Source organism: Cibotium barometz, chromosome 43 (assembly GCF_041138505.1).
Source record: "Cibotium barometz isolate CiBa-2024 chromosome 43, ASM4113850v1, whole genome shotgun sequence".
Lineage (NCBI taxonomy): Eukaryota > Viridiplantae > Streptophyta > Polypodiopsida > Cyatheales > Cibotiaceae > Cibotium > Cibotium barometz.
Window position 1 is genome coordinate 39,254,353 of NC_141088.1, and position 17,895 is coordinate 39,272,247.

Genomic DNA, 17,895 nt, shown 5'->3' on the forward strand with positions numbered 1-17,895 from the left:
TCATATTGTGGGCAGCCTGCACCCTAATGGGGTGGTGAGCAGGCCCACATGCTGCCTCATCCTAGTTAGGAAAAACAATAAGATTTAGTGCAAATGGCTTTAGCTTTTGTGCCTCATAGGAGTTGGAAAATTTTATACATGGAACTTAAGAATTGCCAAAGTGCCTTTGGGTTTGTGTGTAATGGATCAAACTTCATAATATGGTAATCAATATTCAATATTGATATTGATAATCTCATTGGCTATAGTGTGTGTGTGTGTGTGTGTGTGTGTGTGTGTGTAGTGCTATGTGGCAAGCCCACGTGGAATCCAGGTAAGTGGTAGCACTCACTTCTCCGAATCTGCACTCATGGTTGAGAGGAGCTCTCTTTGCCGTCTCTGGGTGGAAACCCTAGTTTTCCTGTTGTTTTCACGGCTCTCTTTCTCTCCACTCGATTTTCTTGGGCGATCTGTGGACCTCCATTTCTGCAGCAGCATCTGACTTGAATGGCTTTAACCAGGTAAAATTTAATCTAAATTTACAATTTGGAAGATTAAATGTCAAATGCGGGCACACTTGCTTGTTTGATTTGGGGGAAATGGTGTTTTGTCTGTGTGTGTGGTGTTTGGGGAGGGGAGGAGGGTTTGACTTACTGCTATGCTTTAACAAAAAAAGGTAATTACAACTTGCCAGGGAAATCTTGTTTTTAAAGGTAATTACCCAAAAATGGGGAATCACAAATTACCCATTTTTTGGGGGGTAATTCTAAATATAATTGCGTATTAATTACAAATTACCCAAAAATTGCCTAAAAATGATCTAAAATTACTTTTTTTTGGGAGTTATCACAAATTACCATACGTTTTTTTGGGTAATTGCAAATTATCAGGGAAACACAAATTTTGGTTTAACCCTAATATCTTTTAGTTTGTGATTAAACCCATAAAAAACACAACAGGTTTGTGAAATAATTTATATTATTTAAAAAATGGTATTTGAATCATTTATCTTTTTTTGTAAATTAACCCATCTTTTAACACACCAGTTGAGAGCCTTGCATCAAAGGCAGTGAGCTGATCTGCACGTGCCAGTCTGCAATTTCCCACCAATTTTTTGCCACTAGCTGATTTGCAAAAAACCATCACAGCTTCTCCACATTGTTGTCGACATGGAAAACCAGGAAGATCATGAAACTGAAATACGTCCTCAAAGCTCTTTATCATCATCATCATCGTCACCATCTTCACCTTCATCATCATCATCGACCTCATCGTCTCCCTCGCATCCCCAGTCATTTGCCTCATCCCCTTCTTCCCAGAAGGAGCTTTCTGGCCCACCATCTTCGTCGGGGTCATCCTCATCATCCTCATCACCATTCTCTGAGCCATCTTCACCGGCACATGCAACCATTGATCAAGCCTCCACCAGTTCAATCGCGGATTCTTCTCAGCAAGCATCAGTTGATGCTGCAGCATACCATCCCAATGGACTTGATGCATTTCCGAGCTCTTCTGCACGAGAGGACTCTCCAGGCAAAGCAAATGCTGATGATGCCATGATGGGCACTTCTGTAAGGGGGGACTCAGGTGGTGAATCATACGGAACTGAAGAGGGTAATGACATCAGCAGCTGTAGCCAACAGGCAGCTGTTAGAGTGGAACCAGCTACTTTGGTTGGGAATGAAGTGAGTGGTCAAAGCGTGCTTAATAGTGCTTCAGAAGATCGTAATGACAAGGACAGTGTTACACCTCTCACTGAGCAAGAAACAGAAAGTTTAGCTCAGGGTCCTGCAGTACAGGTGGCTCAGGCCAGCAAACAAGGTGGAGATGTAGGATTGGCTACACACTCACCTGATGCTGATGCTGGTGATGAAAAGAATGGGCTTGCAGTGGATCAAGAGGCAACGGAAATGAATGGTAATGCAAATGGAGAAAACAGACAATGCACAACCCTAATGAACCAAAGTAGTTTGCGAGAGAAACGCGACCATGAGATGAATGGCTTCCTATTTCATTCGGAAGGAGAAAATAGCATGCATTCAACATCTTCTCAACAAGCTATAACTGTTTTGGAAAACGAAGGAGATCTTGCTATGAATACCTTGATGCCTAGTCCGGTTCATACTTGCAAATCAGATCCCAATTTACAGGTTGACAATGCCCCTGTGAGCGAGGGCAGTCGCTGTCCAGAAACAGTAGAGTTGAGAACTTTAACTTCAGTGTCTGCAGTGATGCCTATGGAGACACCTTTAGAAGAAGAAATGTGTGAAGAAGCTGAGCCATTATCCCCCATTGTATCCAGTGAGCTTGAGAAATTGCAAAAGAGTTATACAGAGGTTTCACCAGGTATTCCTCCTTGCTCATGTGATTTTTGCTTTATTAAACTATTACTTGATTTCTTTTTGTGGCAAGATAAAAACTATTTTTAAGTTCTGGTTTCTTACAGAACCATTATGATATGCCTGATACTGTGTGCCCCTTGTGTTGTCTGGGTACCTTGTGCCCCTGGTCTTGCGTAGCTTGTGTTTAACGGAAGTGATTTCACCATGAGACTAATCTGGTTCACATGTTCTGCTTCCACAAGAAGCATGGAGTCCACTTGATATTTTTTGGCTCATCTGGTTCACATGTTCCATGTTCTGCATCTATGAGAAGCATGGACTTCCACTGGTTCACATATTCTGCTTCCACGAGAAGCATGGAGTCCACTTGATATTTTTTTGGCTCATCTGGTCCACATGTTCTGCATCTATGAGAAGCATGAACAACCACTTGATATTCTTTTGCTCATGACATCTGGAACAATGAACCTGCTTCATATGCTGCTAAAGCTCATCAACCTCTACAGACCCTTGCGTCCTTGTGCTTTGGCTCATTGGATTGGTCCTTTCCTTTTGCATCATTGGCTCCAAGTAGCTGCTAAGAGATTTTTTTTTGGAACCAACCTAGTTGTTTGTTCATGTAAACTTGTGCTTGTGTGCATGTACACCCTTCAAAGACACATTTCCGATGTGCTTGGACAGTGCCTTTTAAGGTGTTTAAAATTTTATGCTAAAGCAAGTTAACTTATGATCATCTGTGACATATGATGTATGTGGCCAAAGTGTGATCAATTTGATTATTTTATCACGATAAAGTTATCTAGATTCTACAGTTCTTGTTAGTGGTTTAGGATCATGTCGTCTTCCCAATGCAGCACAGACAGAGATATTCCAGCACCACAAAACCCCCCACTTGCATTGTTAGACATGATGAAGCAGATGATTAACACCATTTAATGATGCTTGAGGAAGAGCCTTCAGCAGCTGAAATGTCCAGATCCACATTAGACAGTGGCTTGTTAAGCGGACGATCAAGCTTTCAAATCTTCCTCAACCCATTCCATCTATATCTTCTCATTTCAATTCATACAATTCTCTGCAATGTTTTCTGGCCTCGGCTTTAATCAGGGCTAATTTTATTCATGGAGCAAGGAAAGGAGCAGATTTTGGCATTAACAGCAACAAATTTGTCATAGAGAGAACTAAAATTTGGTCCAGGCCCTGATTTAGATCCAGAGCCAGCCAGAGCATTGGGGATGATTGCCCTTCCCATTGCCTCAAGATAAGCAGGAGTGGACGCCTTATGCATCATTTCCATTCATTTGATTCATGTGTCATGCTAGGCTGCAAGTCAAGGTGGTGTTTTAGCACATGAGCCATAATCTATAAAGGGGTGATTGCCCTTCTCATTGCCTCAAGATAAGCAGGAGTGGATGCCTTATTCATCATTTCCATTCATTTGATGCTTGTGTCATGCAAGACAACGTCTTAGCACATGAGCCCTGATCTATAAAGGGACAAAAAAGGCTGTTAGTGTGAGGTAGGCTGCCTGAAATGAGAAACTGTTGACTGTTTACCCAGCTAACCCAGGTGTAAATGCAATGAATGCAAAAGTGGCTGTTAGTGTGAGGTAAGGGGCTTGGAATGAGCAACTGTAGGCTTCCTAACAACTAATGCAACTATGATTGCAATCAATGCAAGAATGCAAGTTGGCCTACATTTGTAAATCTTTAAATAGAACAGCTCTCTCCCCTTTCTATACATCTTTTGGAGCAGCCAAGGAAGAGAACACCAGTCACGACAAGCAAATGATTCAGCCTGGACAATAGAAATCAACACAGATCATTCAAGGCTGCCTATTGCATCAAATTTTAGCAATTGGAAGATGACCACATAAGGTTTTCTTGCTCTGATCACAACCATGCTTTTTGAGTTCAGTAAGCAATTTAGTTCTTGGCGGATCTAGCAAGATTTGTTGTAGAATTGTCAACTTTCAGCAATATACAGTAGATAAAGTAGGGACAAATCAAGTCATCTGCCACCATTTCTCTTTCCTCTCTACCTCATCAATGTGTAGTCTCAGTTTTGTGCTTCAAAGAATTTTATAAAACCATGCTTTAGTGCAGCCTAACATGTGTACACCTTCTACATCCCTACACTTATAGTTGATGTTTTAAGTGATCAGGGTAACTTCGTTGTGATGCCAGCACGCAACAGCATGCGAGTAATTGATGATTTTATCAGATTGACATTAACCTGATCACTCAAGACAGTTTGAACATCATAAAGATGAGAGATTGTAATAGAGCTGCTCGCTGAAGCCTTCGCCCCCTCACCCTGCTCGAGCTGCCACCTGCTCGCACCCCTTCTCCCTGCCCTCGTGATTTAGCCTCTCCCCGCCTGCTCGCACCCCCCCCTCCGCGCCCCTGTGTGTCTCGTGCCCTCCGCCCTCCCTTGTCTCGCCCGTCGCCCCCTGCCCGCCTGCCCCCGTCTCTTTCGCACCCTGCGCTCCCCCTCTTCCTCCGCATCCCGCCCCCCCTGCCTACCCCTGCCCTCCCCCCCCTTGCACGCTTTCCCCGCCCCCCCTTTTCGTTCCCCGCTGCCCCCCCCCCCTTCTCCGCCTCTGCCTTTCGTTCCCCCGCCCTCCCCCCCCCCCCTTGCGCGCTTTCCCCGCCCCCCCTTTCGTTCCCCGCTCCCCCCCCCCTTCCTTTTTTTTTTTCGCCCCCCTCTGTCTTCCGCCCCTTCCCCTCTGTTTTTTTCCGCCCTTCCCTCTCCTCCCCTCCCCGCTCCGTTTTCTCGTGCAGCTTGGCTCTTGCAGGACCCCCCGTTTATCGCTTCGCCCTCGACTCAGCTTCAGACTCTGATGGAGGCTCCTCCCGCCCCACCTCAGAGGGACTCTTCCGCAGCCCCCTCGCCCTCTCTTGAGGATACCCCCATCAGGCTTTCTCTTTCGCCAGAAGAGGAAGCGAGCCTCGCCGCGGAGGTGGAACGCCTCCAGGCACATTCCACCATCTGCCGTATAGTTGGCACCCGCCCCAGCAGAGGGGAGATCCGGGATCTTCTTCAGGCCCGCCTTTTTGCAGATGTGGGCAAGATCCTGGACGTTCCCGCGGACACTACCAGATTGAGTTCGAGACAGCCCAGAGCGTGGCCCCGGTCCTAGCCATGAGTCCCCTTGACATCAGGGGCGCTTGGGCCTTCTTCAGACCTTGGCAGCATGGTTTCGACCCAGCAGCGGCCGAGCAGGGAGAGCGCCTATTCCATGTTACAGTTTGCTTTCCTGGACTTCGTCGTGAGTACCTCCGCTCCTTTCTAGGATAGGATCATTGGTGGGCTCGGTGCTTGAGACTGGCCCTCAGCAGCTTCAGTGGTGGCTAGAGCAGCTGGCCTGCCTTCGGTCAGAGTTTTGGTTCCTGACATCTCCTCCCTTCTGAAGGTCATTCAGGTACCTAGGATAGGGGGGGGGATGGATCGATGCCCTCGCAGGAGACCCCGACCTTCACCGCAGCAGCAGACCCCCGATGGCCCGCCCACAGATGCGGCTCGGCAGGCAGCCTCTGGGACACCTGCTCAGCCCACAGAGACCTCGGATTGGCAGCTTGGACAGTGGCGCCGTAGAGGGAGACAGCCACAGCAGCATGCCTAGAGACTGACGCAGCAGCAGTCACAGCCTCAGCATCACTGGGTTCCAGTGAGGAACAGCTTTGCTTCCCTCCAGGATGAGACCCCAGCACAGGCTGAGGATCAGGAGATGCCAGCACCCCCCTCCCTTCGCCCTCCCCCTCCCCCTCCCCCTGTCCCCCCTCCCGCCTCGCTTCTACCTTCGCCTCCTCCCCCTCCGCTCGCCGCAGCTCCCCGGGAGGCACTAGCAGTTCCCTGGCGCTCACCTGCAGTCCGGCGGGCACTGAGCACCGCTTGCTCGAGCACCACAGAGGAGACCTACCATGCCGATTCGTGCTTCACGGATATCCTCTATCCACAGTCGGCTGAGTAGTCTCGACACTAGACAGCGCTCGGAGGCTTTCGACTACTCCTTCACACGCCTTTTTGGAGCGGAGGGCCCCCATGAGCCAGCACCCATCAGAGTTCATGTGGTGATATCTCCGGCCCGAGGGGAGGAGGCACTTGATTCAGCGGTGGCCTTCTCCTTCCCTCTTTGCGGCACTAGCGACCGGGAGTGGACTCTGGATCTCGCTCTTAGTATGTTGAAGACTCAGGCAGTTGAGTTTTCTCACCATGTGAGCGATTTGGAGATGACAGATGTGATAGGCCGACTCTGGGAGTTGGCACATTTCTTTGATACCGGGAGTGCGGATGCCTCCGGGATTCGACATTTGGTGGTTCGCATAGTGGCAGACCTAGCACGAGACCCTGGCTATGTATGCATACATGAGGTTTCTCTCTCCGAGCGGGAGGTAGTCGCTATGGGACACAGCCATTGGCGCCTGGTCCAAGACTCTTGCAGCACACCGGGTGGGTAGATTCGTAGCCGCTCGGATGGGGATTACTCTCCATCCAAGCCGCTTGCGAAGGCCCGCCGTATGGCTGAGACAGCCTCCACCTCAGCAGGTCATCCATGAGGATCAGTACAGGGCCTTGGCGGCGCACACTATGTACGTTATCGTGGTTGCTTGAGGCAGGAGCTTCAGAGATGCCTGGTTGGGGGCAGTATTGATATTCTGATGATGCAAGAGCACCATTTGAGTGAGAGCAGGATTCGGAGATATGTTTTGGGGCCAGCAGGCCTCCGCAGGGGCTTTCAGTATGTTTTGGACACTGGGGTGATGCCACAGAGCTTTTCAGAGGGCTTGATCTTTCTTATCCCCAAGGGGGAGGGAGTGTAAGATGATATTCGGCATTGGAGGCCTATTACGATCCTCAATACTGTCTACAAGGTCCTAGCAAGGGCCTTGAGTTTGAGGATCCAGCCCTTCCTATGGGAGTTGATTCATGCTACCTAGACAGGATTCGTCAAGGAGCGCAGTATCCTTGACAACATTTTCACCTTTTGGGAGGCGACGGCCCGAGCTAGATTTCTCGGTGAGGACTTGGTCGTGATGCTTCTCGATTTTGAGAAGGCATACGATAGAGTCGATTGGGGCTTCCTAGAGGGCACTATGCTTCGCGTGGGTTTTGAGCCAGACTGGATTCGAGGAGTGGCGGCTCTATACTCCACAGCTCGTAGCCAGGTGTTGATGGCAGGAGGACGGGGGCCGAGTTTTGAGTTGACCAGATCAGTTCGTCAGGGATGCCCTCTCGCCTCGTTCCTTTTTCTCTTCTTTGCAGAGGCTATGAGCATGTATCTGACAGCAGAGGAGGTTGGTTTGAGAGGACTCTAGCTTCCAGTCCGGGGTGAGGACCTGCTCGATTCTGAGTTTGCTAATGACACGGGATTGTTTCTGCATGGCCAGGTGGCCAATCTGCAGAGGACAGAGCAGTCGCTACAGGTTTTTGGTGTGGCTTCAGGAGCATTGATCAATTGGTGCAAGACAGTGGCTTTTTGGATCAGTAGCGCTCGCGCTCCGTCATGAAGCCCAGACCCGGGTTTTAGATGGATTCCTCCTGGCACAGCAGTGCGGTATTTGGGATGCCAGATTGGACTTGATTTGTCACCTGAGCAACAGATCGCCCCGCTTCTTCTGAGCATTCATGAGAAGCTTTTATATTGGAGTACAGCTCGGCTATCCTTGGCTGGGAGAGTGGTGGTGACAAATCAGGTGCTTTTAGCGACTATGTGGTACACCACGTCTTGCTGGATCTTCTCGAGCTGTTGCATCAGCCAGGTAGTACAGATGCTGATCAGGAACTTTCTTTGGTCTGGGCGGGATGGTCAGCCGGCCCGGGCTAAGGTTGTTTGGGCAGTTATCACTCTTCCGCTGGCCTAGGGGAGCTTGGGCATTATAGATCCAGCTGATCAGAGTAGAGCCTTGTTGGGGAAGCTTATTGTTCGGGGGTTGCTTCCAAGCACTGAGCCTTGGAAGGAGCTTCTTTTTCAGCGGCTGCAGGCTAGAGCTCCTCCAACAGGGGACACTTGGGCACCAGAGATACGGTGGATCTTCATAGAGATGAGGAGGACAGGCCTCAGTAGAGGATGGGAGGACAGATTTGCCTTGAGCATCCTGCAAGCTTGGGAGCTGCTGAGATTGGGGCTTTCTTAGAGACCTCCCACTTGTGATGAGGAGCGGGCCAGACAGCCGCTCATCTGGAGCCCCGCGATACGCACAGATCATGGTCATATGCTGGGTTCTCGGCCTCGTCTAGCCTGGGGACCATTGGCGGCAGGCCCATCACGTAGTTTTGGAGATTGGCAGGCCTTTTGTAGCCTCCCGGAGGAGATCCAGGCGGAGAGGCTGAGTCACTTCAGAGGGGGGCTGATTATGAGGGATAACATTCAGGAGGCACTCACTGAGGAGTGGTTCATGCCTTTCGAGCCAGCAGCCCCACGGCGGTGGATGGGAGCCTTTACACAGTTGGAGATCCTGATTGCTGTCAGAGCTTGCACTGAGGATGGTAGATGCCTCTACTATGAGATACAGGATGAGGGCAGACTTCAGAGAGTGGAGGCGGAGTCGCCTTTGGTTGCAGAGTGCATCTTTCAGAGGATACGGGTAGTGGCCGCCGCTTCTTGGAAGTGGCATATTGATCCAGACCCTGCAGATGTGGACTCTTATTGGCGCATATGGGCATATGCTGCGCGTCCCTTGGCCTGGCTCCAGTGGGACCCTGGCGAGTATGAGTGGCATGATCCTTATGCGTCCCCCGAGGCCACAGAGATCACCTTTTTCCAGTACACTGTTCGGCTGGGGAGGCATATTTTGACTGCGAGGAGGATGGTCTCTGTAGCTGCATCGAAGCATTGGCGGCTACAAGGACTCTCACAGGAGTTCCTGGAGGATTTTTGGACCAGGCTCTGGGCTAGCCAACAGGCACGCAGGATCTCGACTTTCCAGTGGCTGGTTGCCCACATGGGCTCTGCAGTTGGCACCTGGCTCGTCTACAGTGGTCTTCCGTCGGCCTGCGTCAGATGCGGCCACCCATTGGAGACACAGCGACATTGCCTATGGGACTGTCCACAGGCGCAGTAGATTTGGCTGAGGATTTTGCGCATTTTGGCCCCCTCTCTCCAGAGGGCATGTATACGTGGGGAGCCATTGCGTGGTCGACTTCGTCAGGGCCTGCTCTGGGATACGAGTCGGAGCAGGACAGCTAGGCCATCAGATTCATTCGGGGCCAGCCTCGCCTTGTTCTTTCACTGGATTTCTGTTGGAATTAGGGTTGCAGGAAAGCACACAAAGCTTGGAGAAGAAGAAGCAAGAATGCACACAACACAAAGTGTATTAGATTGTGTCAATGTACAAAAGATAAGTTAGCCCTAGAAGGATGGGCGTATATACAAGCCGGGGGAAAACACCTCCTAAAGAGGGAAAAAGTGTCCCGGCGGTCCTAAGTGTGTTCACACACATCACTGCCTATATATATATGGCAACAAATCCCCCCTAGGAGTGATGGTGTGAACGAGAGCTGGCACTCATGTATAGGGGAGTGCCATGCCCGAAGTAGATCAGTCCACAAAGGGGAGCAATCCCAAAGCTTTGCGGAAAGCTTCGAACTTCTCATGAGGAAGCGCCTTTGTGAGAAAAGATCGGTGAGGTTGTCCTGTGTTGGCACATAGGCCAAGCTGATCTCTCCTGCTGAGAGTCTCTCCCTGACATAGTGATAATGCACCTCAATGTGCTTTGTGCGAGCATGAAAAACTGGGTTTCTCGCAACTGCCAATGCGCTCTGACTGTCAGTGAAGATAGAGGTGGCAGACTCCTGTCCAACACCCAAGTCAGCCATAAGCCGTCTGAGCCACACACACTCAACCGTAGCTGTGAAAGCTGCCCTGTACTCAGCTTCACAACTAGAAGTGGCCACAGTAGGTTGCTTCTTGCTCAACCAAGATATGCATGAGCTACCGAGCATGAAACAAAAACCACTTGTGGACACTCTTGTGTCATAGCAACCAGCCCAATCTGAGTCTGAAAAAGCATGTAAATCTGGCGGCAACGATCCCCCCTTGGGATAAAACAACCCAAGATGTATGGTGCCACTCAAGTAGCGAAGGATGCGTTTAACTGCCTTCCAATGCTGAGACCCTGGGCTATGCATAAACCTGCTCCCCTGTGAGATTGCAAACTGAATGTCCGGCCTCGTAATGCATACATAAATGAGGCAACCAACAGCTGTCTGATAGAGTGTGACATCAAAGTGATCTCCAGCATCATGAAGGCTCAACTTCAAACCTGTCTCCATTGGAGTAGTAATACGCTTGCAGTCTTCAAGGCCAAATCTCCGCAACAATGTCTCAATATACTTTGTCTGACACAAAGTAATACCTCCATCACACTGCTTAAATTGTACCCCCAAATAATGATGCAAATGCCCCAAATGTGACATTTCAAAAGAGGCATTCAAATCAGCCTTAAAATCAGCAATATGACTCTCATTTGGTTCTGTGAGCAGCATGTCATCGACATAGAGAGCAATGATTAGATGTACATCATCCACACGTTTAACATACAAAGTGCTTTCTGTTGAACTATTCTGAAAACCATGTGCAGTCAAATATGCATGTATCTTTTCATACCAAGCTCGTGGAGCTTGCTTTAAACCATATAAAGCCTTTTTCAACCTGCACACTTTGTTTTCCTGCCCTCTTTGAACAAAACCACGAGGCTGCGATGCATACACCTCCTCATGCAAATCTCCATTCAAGAACGCAGTCTTTATGTCCAGCTGATGTACATTCCAACCATTATGAGCTGCCAATGCACAAATGCTACGAATGGTAGTCATACGACAAGTGGGAGCAAAGGTCTCATCAAAATCAATGCCCTTTTCTTGAGCATAACCCTTTGCAACAAGTCTAGCTTTATAGCGATCAACACTGCCATCTAGCTTTCGTTTCAACTTAAAAACCCACTTACATCCAATGGCCTTTTTACCAATAGGCAAATCACACAAAGACCATGTACCATTCTTCATTATAGCATCATATTCACTTTGCATTGCCGCCAACCAATTTTCTGATTTTTGTGCCTCATCAAATGAAAGAGGTTCTTCCTCTTCACACATACTAGACACAGCCAAAGCATAACAATCTGATGCATAAGAGGCATGCTGAAAACCTGAACGAGTACGACTAGACATAGGTGCATCAATTTTACTATCACGCAAGGTTTGTACCAGCCATTTAGGCATACCTCTAGCCTGCTCATTTTCAGCCCTATCCTCATGAATTATATCCTGTAAATCTGCATCAGAAATAGGCTGATCTATGATGTCGTTTGAAATCTGTATAGGCTGAATATTTGCCTCATTAGGTTTTACATTTGAATTCCCACCTGTAAATAGAGGCAACAATGTATCAAATACATCCCGTGAGCTCACACCTGTCTCTTTGGTACATGATAATAAAGGCTGCACAGCATCTTCCACAAAAACAACATCTCGACTAATCAAGATACGCTTTGATTGTGGATGATACAATCTGTAACCCTTGCTCTCAGCACTGTAGCCAACAAAAATGCATTTGACAGCCTTATCATCCAATTTTCTGCGTTGTTGCACAGGCACTAAAGCATAGGCCAAGCAACCAAAGACACGCAAGTGACCAATAGAAGGCTTCCTGCCATGCCAAGCTTCATATGGAGTAATAGACTGCAAGGCCTTAGTGGGACACCTGTTGAGTACATATGCAACACACATGACAGCCTCAAGCCAAAACGCATGTGGCAAAGCTTGGCTCTTGACCATACATCGTGCCATCTCCATAAGTGACCTGTTTTTTCTCTCAGCAACACCATTTTGCTGAGGGGTATACGGCACTGTACATTGGTTTTTTATCCCACGACTAGCCAGAAATGCATCAAACTCTTTAGACATGTACTCCCCCCCTCGATCAGAACGGAGGGTGCCCACATTACAATTGGATACATTTTCAACCATAAGCAAAAACTGTTTGAAGCACAAAAACACTTCGGACTTTGCCTTCAGTGGATATACCCATGCATGCCTTGAGTAATCATCAATGAAAGTCACGAAGTACAAGTGTTTACCAAATGACGGAGTTTGCATAGGCCCACATACATCACTATGTACAAGTTGCAATTTGCGATTGGCCCGCACAGAACCATCCTTTGGAAACGCAGAACGCTGCATTTTGCCCAAAATATAGCCTTCACAAATATGTTTCAATGGTGTCTCAAGAGGGGGCAATGAAGCAACCATATCAAATTTCTGCAAACGCAGCAAACTAGCAAAGTTCAGATGACCAAAACGAGCATGCCATAGTTTTGCATCTGAAACTGCCTTTTCATCAGAAACTGCATTTGCTGAATCTTCCACACACTTGTCATAAGAATTGAGCCTATACAACCCACGAAACAAGGTGCCAGATACAATAATCGTATCACCAGAAGTCAAATCATGTACAGTACATCTGTCATCCACAAATTTGACTACAAGTCCAAGTCTAGCAAGCGTAGAGACAGACAATAGATTCTTCTTTATCCCTGGCACATACAGAGCATCTGAAAGTGTGAAAGCGCTGCCATTTGTAGCAGTAAGCATAATTTTACCAATGCCCTTCACTGGGTAAGAAGCATTATTGGCACATGTGACAGTATTCCCATTAGGGACAGCCTCAAGAGAAGTGAACATATCACGATGCGAGGTAATGTGCTTTGTAGCACCACTGTCAAAATACCAAACATGAGAGTCAACAGAAACTGCCAAACATGCATCATGTACAGATGGGTCATACTGGCAATACATGCTAAACACCCATTCTGTATCCTGCACAACATTTGCAGAATCTGCATTTGTAGAAGCATCCGCTATTGTGGCTGCATTTGACTCTTTCTTCTTTGCCTCTTTAGCCTTTAGCTTAGGGCAATTCTTAATGACATGATCATTTGCCTTACAATAGTTGCACCTGGTCTTTTTCTTGCCTTTATCAAGAGCCTTCTCAGACTTATTGTTGCTACCTGTGGAAGGAGAAGAAGTTACAGACCTACTAATAGGAGAAGAAACAGTGGAAGGGGCTGCCTTACCACTTCTTTTCTGCTGTTGGGCAGCAATAAATGCTTGATCAACTGCACGCTGCCTGGCCCTGTTTTGCCTGGACTGCGCTTCTTGCAAGAGCTTGTTGACTAAAGTATCATACTTGACAGCATCAGGTCTGTCCTCAGTAAGAAGTCTCCACGTGGAAGCAAAAGTCTGATATGTCTCAGGTAAAGCATCAAGAACAGTCTGCACAAGAGAATGATCAGGAATAATCTCACCTGCAGAAATCAACTGTTCTTTGAGATCTTTAATCGCAACAAGAAAAACATTCATGTCATCATCTTCCTGCATAATCTTCAATTCCAGCTCTTTACGCAGGTAAGAGATTTTTGCCTCGTTACGACCTGCATACAAACCAGCTAGAATATTCCAAGCCTGTTTTGTTGTTTTAGTTGAACGAATATGTGGGGTGATGTTACGTTTGACAGAAAGTGCAATCAAGGCATGAGCCTGCGCATCTTTACCATCCCAACGAGCTTGTTCAGCAGTGGGTAAAACAGTAGCAACAGTAGAGCTGCTAGAACCTGCAACATCCTCAACAGATCCTACATCCACAGAACCTGGACGTACATCCATACCCTGCACAATGTTCCACACTCCTTTTGCAACCAAAACATGCTGCATCATGTATGCCCAAAGTGGGTAGTTGTTGTCTCCATCCAGTTTGTCTTCAGCAGACAACATGCGAAATACATCATTACTGTTATCAGCCATGGCCACTGACTGAAACTGATGCAAAAGCTACCTGTAATGAAGCAAAGACTGAACAGAGAACAACTCGTGCTATGTAGCACGGTCCACAATAGAATACGTATGCCTGTTTTGCAAAAAACTGCACTGTCGAAATTTCTGCAGAAAATGACGAAAACACTTGTGCAGAACTTGAAATGCAAAAACGGAGCCCGAAACGATCTCAGATGCAATTTCTGAGAACGCAAAGCTCCACGGGCTTACCTACAGAGTATAGGGACCTGCAAGCGCTCGTGAAAGCTCACCTCAAACGGAGAACGTGAGTCGGAGGGTGGTGGTGGTGTAGCCCTGGAAGATACCAATTGTTGGAATTAGGGTTGCAGGAAAGCACACAAAGCTTGGAGAAGAAGAAGCAAGAATGCACACAACACAAAGTGTATTAGATTGTGTCAATGTACAAAAGATAAGTTAGCCCTAGAAGGATGGGCGTATATACAAGCCGGGGGAAAAAACCTCCTAAAGAGGGAAAAAGTGCCCCGGCGGTCCTAAGTGTGTTCACACACATCACTGCCTATATATATATGGCAACAATTTCTCGTCCGCCGGCTGGACACAGGAGAGGGATCTATGATGGGAGCTCCTCAGTAGCCTCACCATATGGTTCACCTGGAGAGCCTGTTGTTTCAGGGCCTTTGAGGGGAGACTGGAGCCACCAGCAGAGACTGCTCGGAGTATCTGGCAGGAGTTGATTCACACCCTGCAAGGACAGTATGACCGCATCCGGGGCGACTCGGATCGAGCGATCTTGCGGCGCTAGGCCTTCCACACCACTTGGCGCAGCGGCCCCTTCTATACTCTACACGCGGGTACCCTCCGATGGCACTACAAGCCACCTGTTTGGATTTTCCCCCCTCCTATTGTATGATATAGCCTCTCAGTTATTTGTACTTGTATTTGCACTTTTTTGCACCTAGGGAGAGTCTCCCTAGCTGACTTGATTGCATCTCTGCTCTGCCTTCTTATGAGCAAGAGAGGGGTTTTGTAGCCCAGTGGGCGTTATTTTTATAACTAATGAAAGGATCTTTTCTCGGAAAAAAAAAAAAGATGAGAGATTGTAAACCCACCCTCACTAGGTCTCAAAGGCCCATCACAACCTCCCATCCCCTACTTGGCATTAGACCGATGCTAACCTGATCACTCAAGTCAGTTTGAACATCATACAGATGAAAGATTGCAAACACACCCTCACAAGGTCTCAAAGGCCGCCCATCACAAAACACACCCGGTATTATGTCCCATGTTTGGACATAATGAGGCTAGTACAGAGGCCGACTGCTTGGTTTACTTAGTGTGAACTGGTTATAGGGCGATATAGTTTTTTGTGGCTCATTTGTGGGAGAGTTCATTGGTGGAACTATACCTTGGGAGAGGGGCCTCCGAAGGAACCCAACTTCTGGCTAGCCGCACCAGTGAGAAATCGCGAGGACGGGGGTTGCATGGTATGGGATGCGTTGGCCTTGAGGGTGCGGGCTACGCTGGGGTTGCTTTGGTCTCTAGCTCGGGGGTGGCTTACCATATACTTGGTTTGGAGCCTATGGTTAAGTGGCGAGTGCTGGCCGAACCCACCTATGTTCTCGTAGACACGTGTACATTTATGGTGCTTTCGTATGTGGATTGCAATTGCTTGGATGTGCTTCTTGGGCTATCAATTGTGAGTATCGGTCTTGGGTGGACACGCATGTAAGTGGAACTCTTGCTTGGGGTGTTTCACCCGGCCACCTCTTGGCCCCTTTTTTCCCTCTCTCTTTTCCTTTGTGTACATGTTTCTTTCCCTGCCCTCCCTGCTTTGGTGGAGAATTTCTTTATTGATAGGAGCAAACATTGAAAAGGTTTTAAATTATGGTTGTTACTGAATTTCTTATTGTGCACTCAAATGGGGCTAAGAAATACAGCATTTCTGTGGGCTGCACTTTGAATTTGAAGCATGAAAGCTTTGCAAGGCTGTTAGGCTACTAGATCTGTTGGCTGGCTGTCCTGAAAGTGAACTTTGTGCTCTTTGTTGAAATATCTGGGTCTTCACTTGCAAAATAAGCAGAGAGGCCTTTATTATAAGTTGGAATTAACGGGTAAGTGCACTCAATTGTTGATCAGCTGAGCTGAGGCTTTTTTGTGTATCATTACTGATACAAAGACTTTGTTGAGCTCTGAGGGCCCCATCTCTAAGCCCAGACGTTCCACATGAACATGTATTCTTTCTTACATAGTTATGCAAGGTTTTGATTCTTTTAGTTTCTTAGTACTTGTTTCTAGGTCAATTTCGTGGAGCATTTTAAGATGATTAATTTTTCCAAACATTTGTTTAGATATTAGTGGCCTACAACGTGCACAAACCATGCCTATGGGATCTTTTGCGCTTGTTGACGGGATGGTGCGATCAAGTAGACAATCAACATTCAAGAGATCAAGTACAGATAAGTCGTTAGCAGACAAAGACAATTCTGCTCGCACCCAGGGCTCAAAAATGTCAAAAAAAAAGCAGGTAACACTTCGTAAACTTGACTCTTGAATTTAATGTTTCCGTTTCTGTCCGAAGGTCATTGTCCGTCCAACTACCCTTCTCTGCCAAAAATTACCAGATTGTAGGGAAGAGGGCTTGTCTGGAGGCAGGGCAACATCTGGGTGTACCAGCCTCGCTATTCACTCGTGGGCCCAGATGGGGCTTACCCTTCCTAATCCACCATAATTTTTTCACGACTCATCCTACAAATATCTAAGTGTGCAGTGCTACAGAACACAGAGATGTGATTGTCTGTCAGGGAATGTTAGAAATCTAGGCTTCGTTTATGCCCAAGATTTCAGCGCACTTTGTTTCTAATGTTTAGCCTGGATCTCTAGCTCTGAGTTTGTGCACTGGACAAGGGATTTCGTCAGACATTGATGGTAGAAGATGGGATATAGAAGGTGGAAGGTGGACATGCAACATGCAGTGTGGACTTGTGGAATTGTGTGAATGAGCCCCTGTTTGTGAGATTTTTGATGGTAGAAGGTTTGGACTGGATACCCAGGTCAGAGTTTGTCCACCGGCAGAGATTAGGTAAGATATTTGATGGTAGAGATGTTTTCTAGAAGGTCTTAAACAGCATGGAACCTGCAACATGCAGTGTGAAACATTGCAGGGAGGCGTGGCATCTGGTGGGGCAGATTGGGAAGGAGCAGGATGACTGCCTTCTGGAAGTGTGCTTAAACTGGCCAATTACCACTCAGCCTCTTAGGAAGTCAATGGATCTGGAATACAATTGACTTATGTGGGAAGATGACCCGACATTTTATTGTAATCACAAAAGGACTTTATACTTCAAGAAGATGTCTTAATTTCTTTTAAGCACTAGATTTCTCAATCTAACGTGTTTTCTTTGTGGCATCAGAAGGAGCTTGTGAAGATGTGCACCGTGCAAAAAGATGGTACCGTGGAATTTGATGTTGACAGAAGCGCTCATCTTGCACCCGATTTATATGGTCTGGATCCATGGGAAGATTATTCTTATGATGGAGATGGAGATGAAAGGAGGGTTATCCCACCTTTGCAAATTGCCATGCTTATTGTTGGAACTCGGGGAGACGTGCAGCCTTTTGTGGCCATCGGGAAGCGCTTGCAGGTTTGTTAATGCTGTGATAGAAGTTATAATTTATCCATATCACCGGTGGTCTTTGCAAATGCCATGATAGCCAGTTTGAAAGGGCAAAAGGTGATGAAATGCATGACCGTTTTTCCCTTCAGATGATCTAACGGCCGCCC

At 47.4% G+C, this 17,895-nt stretch overlaps 1 protein-coding gene across 1 annotated transcript in view; it reads left to right on the top strand.

Moving 5' to 3' along the window:
- Positions 1-224: 224 nt before the first annotated feature.
- LOC147613901 (sterol 3-beta-glucosyltransferase UGT80A2-like) overlaps positions 225-17,895 on the top strand; it is a 128,765-nt gene continuing 111,094 nt past the window's right edge. The window contains exons 1-4 of the mRNA XM_086781906.1: positions 225-500; positions 1,026-2,325; positions 16,463-16,638; positions 17,525-17,755. Of these exons, the coding sequence (XP_086638032.1) occupies positions 1,149-2,325; positions 16,463-16,638; positions 17,525-17,755 (1,584 nt within the window). The 5' untranslated portion in view covers positions 225-500; positions 1,026-1,148. The remainder of the gene's footprint in view (positions 501-1,025; positions 2,326-16,462; positions 16,639-17,524; positions 17,756-17,895) is intronic.